This window comes from Nicotiana tabacum, chromosome 18 (assembly GCF_000715075.1).
Source record: "Nicotiana tabacum cultivar K326 chromosome 18, ASM71507v2, whole genome shotgun sequence".
In the NCBI taxonomy this organism is placed as follows: domain Eukaryota; kingdom Viridiplantae; phylum Streptophyta; class Magnoliopsida; order Solanales; family Solanaceae; genus Nicotiana; species Nicotiana tabacum.
Window position 1 is genome coordinate 82,356,208 of NC_134097.1, and position 6,853 is coordinate 82,363,060.

At 33.3% G+C, this 6,853-nt stretch overlaps 1 protein-coding gene across 3 annotated transcripts; it reads right to left on the minus strand.

Annotated features, from left to right (window-relative positions):
- Positions 1-1,562: 1,562 nt before the first annotated feature.
- Positions 1,563-5,357, minus strand: LOC107822610 (uncharacterized). Of its 3 annotated transcripts, XM_016649161.2 has the most exons (5): positions 5,219-5,357; positions 3,669-3,849; positions 2,637-2,846; positions 1,763-2,119; positions 1,563-1,641 (listed from the first exon to the last, which is right to left on the minus strand). In XM_016649161.2, the coding sequence occupies exons 2-4, from the start codon at positions 3,714-3,716 to the stop codon at positions 1,787-1,789; spliced, it is 591 nt and encodes a 196-aa protein (XP_016504647.1). In that variant the 5' UTR covers positions 3,717-3,849; positions 5,219-5,357; the 3' UTR covers positions 1,563-1,641; positions 1,763-1,786. The 3 variants fall into 3 exon arrangements, with proteins under 3 accessions (XP_016504647.1, XP_016504639.1, XP_016504654.1); XM_016649153.2 differs by lacking the exon at positions 1,563-1,641 and having other exon boundaries at positions 1,702-2,119; XM_016649168.2 differs by lacking the exons at positions 1,563-1,641; positions 3,669-3,849; positions 5,219-5,357 and adding an exon at positions 3,222-3,384 and having other exon boundaries at positions 1,702-2,119.
- Between the last annotated feature and the right edge of the window lie 1,496 nt (positions 5,358-6,853).

A 6,853-nucleotide genomic window follows, 5' to 3' on the forward strand; every position in this document is an offset into this window, starting at 1 on the left:
GTATTTATGACTGATGTATTTATGATGTTTTGACACTCTGAGCTCATTTATATGTTTCTGATATACATTAATGATTTCATGTTTCTCATAATGGTATACACATTATTGTTTTGAGATATTACAGGATAAGTCTAAATGAGACATTATGGACCATAATATTTTATAGCTTATGGACCTGATCGCTGAGTTGCTAATGTTGTAGTATATGGAAGGGAGTATGTAGATAAATTATATATAATCGCCATAACTCACATTTAGCAATTTATCGTATTATGGTATTTATGATGGACATTATAGAAGAGATTTGTTTATGCGCAACTGATGTTCATATATTAAATATTAATATTATGTGATTATTGGGCCAAGTGGGAGAATGTAAATTATTTTCCTATGTATGTGTGGCCCAATAGGTCTAAGGCCCATAATTAATATTTAATTAATTATCAAATATCATCCGTCTGATTGGTTACTTGATGGACGTACCAGATTAAGTGAGAACCTCTATAAATTGGTCCTCTCCCCACCCATTAGGGTTATCGTATTTGTATTCTCTCTTCCATCTCAAAAGGCGGCGGTAACATAAAATTAGGGCAAGGGGCGAGAAACCAGTTTTGAATTAACGCTTCCGCTTCAAGATCATGAATTCCGCTTCAGGTATGTTTTCTATGACGATTACATGTAAGATTATCATGTTCACCTGGTGCAACTAAAGTTTATGCTTACAAGACAAAGTAATTGCACTTCAAAAATATTTTCTTGATTATATTACTGTTATAGACACTTGTAGGGAAGGATTCTGAGGCATGATGTGTCTTAGTTTTTCTCTAGATATCTTATGGTGGCAAACATTCTAAATAACTCTAGTTTTGCCTCTTAAGATAGTGGAACCAGAACAATTCTCCTCTCAGTCAACCTCGAGTTACTTCGAGTCAACCAGAACTTCGAGTTACTGGAAGGATATGAAAGGAATAGCAAAATCCAGTCAACCTCTTTTAGTTTTCATAACTATTACTCCTTTGTAAAATAAGTTGCAATTCATAAACACTTGATCAACTTACAAAAACTATAAGAACAAGACCTCTGGTATTTGCCGGAAAGTTTTGTGCCAGTTACTTTGCTGCAAGGAATTGCAAATTTGCTTTGAACTTTACGAGATTATTCATCTATTCCTCTTGTCTTACTTATCTTTATGTAAGAAGGTGAAGAGCTTCCCCACTCCAAATTCTTTTAGAATAGTATTTTCAACATAGTTGGTCTAGTTAATACTACTATAAATGAGAATCAGTTTCAGAGTCACAAAACATGGCAAAGTTAATTCAGAAATATCCTTAAGCACAGTGCAATTTACTTTGCCTAAGCATATATAGTACCACAGAATACAGGTTCTTTTCTCCTCTCTCTTTTTAATGTTTAAAATTTATTTAGAATAGTATTAATTCTGCATCAACTTACATATGAGTTAATATTCTTCCTAAGTTCCTAAGAGCATCTGCTACAAAAAAGGAACCATTATTTGGGGAGTTTGAAGGGAATTTTCCTCCACCAAACATGACAGATAAACATGAGTATAAAACTCGTAGTTTACTCGCTAGTGTCATTACTCCGTGGACGAGCCTTTCTATTTGTACCAGCTGAGTGCGTCTGCCCATAGTTTTAATTTGAAGGAATATAAATTCATGGATGCAACAGAGATAGCAATAAGACAGAAATGACTATAAAAATCAACAAAAAAAATTAAAAAGCAGGGTATATGGTTACTAACTTAATCAGTAGAAAAAAATAGTGATCATTCAGTTGAAGCGAGCATTGTCGTAGGCGAGACATGTGATTGTTGACCAGCAAAGAATTCCTTTATTTTCTTCATTTCTTTCATCTCATCTTCTAAGGTAGACAAGCGATCATGTAAGGATTTGTTTTCCTTACTCAAAGATTTATTTTCCTCTCTAGTTGAACGCAGCGCGGACAGTACTTTAACCTTTGAAGAAGTGCCACCTTTCAAGTCTTTCGCCGTTACTCCGCCCCCAAATCCAAATACATGGCTACGAGTTTGAGGTCCACAATATTTTTCTACTATCTCTATGCTAGGTAGAGACATATCCGATTGAACCATTTCTTCAATCTGAGCTTACAAAACATACGAAGAAATATTTTATACCAGAATCCATATCATTTTAATTAACTTACATATTTAATTTACCGAACATACATGTTTTTCAATTGCTTTAGGTTCAACAAACTTGTTATTTTAATTACGAGTCTCTAAGAAAATTATTGCCAAATTTGGTGGATTGCCATCTTTTTCGCCCTTCATATCAAAGGCAAACATGTCAAAAGACACCTCGTAAATATTTTCTTTAAAAAAATAGAGATTTTATGATAATACATTTTGATAAATTATCTCTCGAATAGGTTTGCTACCAATATGATGAAGCATTTTCAACTTAGATTAGATTGCTGCATTCTTGTTGCTTCTCGCCTTTGTGAAACAATAAGCTTAAATATAATTATTATAATAAACTTAAATAGTATACTTAGGTTTAATTCTAGGTATAGCAGAAAAAGGATATATGGTGCTAGGGAGGGGAATCAAACTACAGATGTTTTGGCAAAATAGAATATTAAATTACTGGGCATACCTGAAAACTTTCTGAAGAAAAATGTTCATTTACTAACCACTCCCATTCTTTCTTGCCCACTCCCTTTGGAAGATTCTTAAGAGCCTGATAGATTGGCTTATCCTTCACATATTTGGCATGCAAGTGTCCTCTCCATTTGTTCCATAACTCTTTCATCCATCCCAATATATGATCATGATGATCAATCATGTCAACACTCTCAAATTTATCCTACAGTAATCAAAATATCCATTGAGTTAATGCATTACAGGATAAATAATGCACTGTTCAAATCTGATCATAGAAATTTTCTGATGTGGAAAAATAATGCACTGTTCAAACTAATATGCAAGCACTAAATTTGATAAGCTGCTCCATATTGTTAGTTATTGTTGCATGAAAGTACAGCTAGAGAGAAAGACGATGGAAAACTCCATTTGATAAAATCTTCAAAATACATATTATTTGGGATCTTTCATAACATAAATGGCAAATCTTCTGGAACATGATGAATATGACATAAATAACAAAACAATATCTTTGGGACTACACATTCAGATGGACTTGAATAATAGTGATAGTACAAAAAATGATACAAACCCAAACCTTCATACATATTGTAAGCAAGTATTTCATTGAACAAGAGAAAGACCAAGCATAGAGATGTTGTAGTATCTGTTTATTGGTTGCATATTCCTTTTGCAAAGGTCCTGAGTCATACAAGCTTCAGAAAAAGTGCAGCCCAGATGAAACAATCTACTTTTGTAGGCAGCTCTATTTTTAATACTAATTTCCTTGGCAGTTCAATTTCAGATTCAGTCTTTTATCTTTTTCAGCTTGTGTAAGACAGACGTCTGCTCTACTACTAACAGTTCATCCAGTGCTTTGCTTATTTTTGCATCAACCTTGCCAAATACCTCTTTCTGTTGCTAGCAGTAATGTCCTTTCTGAGACTCCCTAGCTTTCGCATAAGTAAGAAGTATGGACATCCCTCACCAAGTAACTTTGCAAAACCACATCTTTTTGAATTTGAAATTAGAAGGATTGACTTACCAGTTTGGAGGTGCTATCTTTTCTAGAAAAGAACATTTCTGTTTTCATATGTTGATTTTACTTCAACTACTAACATACAAGGTTTGCCGCACCATTGAGTAGGCTTCATCGAGCCGACTAAGTAGGCTTCATCGAGTCGATTATCAACAAGTTGCATCCATTGCTTACTAGGTGCCATAACCTTGGAGAGTAGATAAAAATTAGATTAAAAAAGATAAAGGATAAGAAAAATACTAAGATACACAATACTTATTATGATCAAATGCACATAACTATGTGTTGAACTCTAAGGTCGCACTAGGAGATTAGGCTCCTTTTTCCGGTTAATGAATTGCAATGTACAATCAGTTAGCACTAAGATAAATAAAAGATTATAAATTAACTTGTAATTAAGATGCTAGTTCCTAAAACATGTATACATGGTTCCTTCTGGCCCGCCCCGAGATCAAAGTAAGTACTTACATCCAAAAAAGTGCAAACAATATAGTTTACGACAAAAGATCATCCAAAATATCGCTTGCAACTAAAAAGACTGCTTGTTAGTGAATTTCCCTGAGTTCTTAACATGTATCATAATCATGTTCCCTGCTATTTCTTTCTTCTTATAGACACACTCATATTTCCCTAGATTAGTTATATGGAAGAAATATATTTGTGAATACACTGCTAAAATTTCTTACGATATAAATGCATTTACTTTAAATCTTTTCAGAGGTAAAATAAAAATTTCAATAGGAGTAACAATACTTTTTTTAAAAAGAAAATGTGGATATTCTTTATTTTAAGAAATTGTTCAAAGACAAAACAAGCTCACATTAACTACTACTATTAGATAATAATAACAATATTTCCTGTTGATCTCTTCAATAACAGAGACAAAACCTCAATTTTAAAGTAAAAATCAAGAGATTAGAACCTAAGCTTAGTAAAAACCAACAATATTTCCCAGTCTTAAACCTTTCCTCAAGCCGAGCTATAGCTTTCTTAGCAGCAGTAACCTTCTTATCACGAAACTGAAGAACATCGACACTAGCAACATCCTTCAGATCTACATCAAGTGTATAACGAGTCGGGATAATGTAATTGCAATTAACGAGCTTAATAAAAGCCTTAACTCGTGATTTCATTGCTTTTTTTGGCTGAATCTTTTTGAATTACTTTTTATGGGTATTTGCTTATACTTGTAACTAAACAATGGCCATATGGTCTATCTGTTGTTCCTTCATCGAATACATAAAAATTAAATCTCAACACTCATAACATAAAATTAAATCTGCCATTCATGAAATAATTTGCTTTTTCGATATTCACTTTGTATGAAACATAATATTCAGACACATGCTACAAACTTGAATACACTTCAGAGAAATCAAATTTAATGTTAGAGAAGAAGAAGAAGAAGAAGAAGAAGAAGAAGAAGAAGAAGAAGAAGAAGAAGAAGTAGAAGAAGAAGAAGAAGAAGAGGAAGAAGAAGAAGTTGAATAAAACGAAGCAATAAAGCAAATTCCAACTTAGGGAAGAAACAGAGCAACTCAGAAGAGGAGGCATACCTGGGATTCACAAACGAGCGAGGTTGAAAACTAGGTAGACCTGCGATTCACAAATCAACAAATTCGCAACCTTTACTTTGAAAAAACACAGATCTTGAGCTGTGAATAGAGATCTAGGCAGACAACATATGTGTGGATGTTTAGAAACTAGGGCTGAGCTGGGAGTTTTGTTTTGGGAAAACAGAGTTTCTTTTAATTTTTTGAAAATTTTAATTTTAGGATATTAGTTTTGGCGCCTATTTTTTAGAAAATAATATTTTTTTAATATTTTAATATTATATTTGGCAGCACTTCTCCCGCTCATCGCCCATGTTGCCACTATTAATATCATTTGGGACCAGTTACTAATTTCTTTAGGGACTAGATTTAGTACCTTCGCAATAGAATACAAAATTAAGGACCACAATATAATGTCGTTCCAATACATAAACTTTTAGAGACGTGATTATGTCACAACCCAAAAATCCCTCTGAAGGAGTCGTGATGGCACCTAGTCTTTAAACTAGGTAAGCCTAAAATTTACTGAAATAACATTGTTATTTATTAACTTAAAATGAAATTTCTCTAGACAATTTACAATTCCCAAAACCGGTAGTACAAGTCATAAGCCTTTCTAAGAGTAGTCATACAACATAATTACATCACTATTCCGAAACAAAGGGAACAAATGGAAATAAGTACAATTGAAGGTGACTCTGAGGACTATGAATGTTGCAGCAGGTTTACCTTGAGTCTCCACCGCAACGAATAGCTACTATCGATCAAATACCTGGATCTGTACACAAAAATGTACAGAAGTGTAGAACCAGCGCAACCGACCCCATGTGTTGGTAAGTGTCTAGCCTAACCTCGGCGAAGTAGTGACGAGGCTAGGACTAGACTACCAAATAAACCTGTGCAATATAGCGTACAAAAATAATACGAAGCAGATACCGATGATGGCAACAATGATCAAGCAGTTATATAAAAAACAGGTAACAAGAATACCATAAATGTTTCTCAACAATTAATAAATACAAGTGCAATCATCTAATCAAGTCCTTCAAATATAAATCTTTCACATATAAATCCTTCAAGTAATAATCTTTAAGATAATATGCTTTTCAATAAATATCTTTTGAATATATTTCCTTCAAATAAATCTCTTTCAAATAAGCATCTTTCGAATATAATTCTTTCGAGTAAAGGTCACTTTGTGACGCCTCATTTCATAATCATAATTAATATAGGTCTCAACCCACTTTCATATTTTTCACGACCTCTCGTGCCCATATTTATATCGCAACCGCACGGACAACTCACGTGTTATTAAATAAAACCATAATATTTTCCCTGGTACCTCGTGCCTATATCATAACCTGTCATTAATAAAAATCATCATATTTTTCCCGACACCTTGTGCCCACATGTCTCTGTCCCACATTTCGCAACAACATTCTCATGTTACTCAATTCATAGGGTTCATAACCCAATACAATTAAAAATGTTCAAAGAGCCTCATTTACCTAATATAAAGTAGAGTACAACTTCCAACCCAATTAGAAAATAAACAAGAAAAGATGAAGTTATTTTTAGAAATCGTTTGAATAAAGAAAATACCCTTTTTAATTAAAGTACAATTGTTGAAAATGTAAG

Excerpts from the sequence above, each read along its gene's own strand:
- LOC107822610 (XM_016649161.2), bottom strand. The coding sequence starts at position 3,716 with ATGAAAACAGAAATGTTCTTTTCTAGAAAAGATAGCACCTCCAAACTG. Across the intron at positions 2,847-3,668 it reads AAGATAGCACCTCCAAACTG|GATAAATTTGAGAGTGTTGA; the intron begins GTAAGTCAATCC and ends TGATTACTGTAG. Across the intron at positions 2,120-2,636 it reads TTTCTTCAGAAAGTTTTCAG|ATTGAAGAAATGGTTCAATC; the intron begins GTATGCCCAGTA and ends TTGTAAGCTCAG.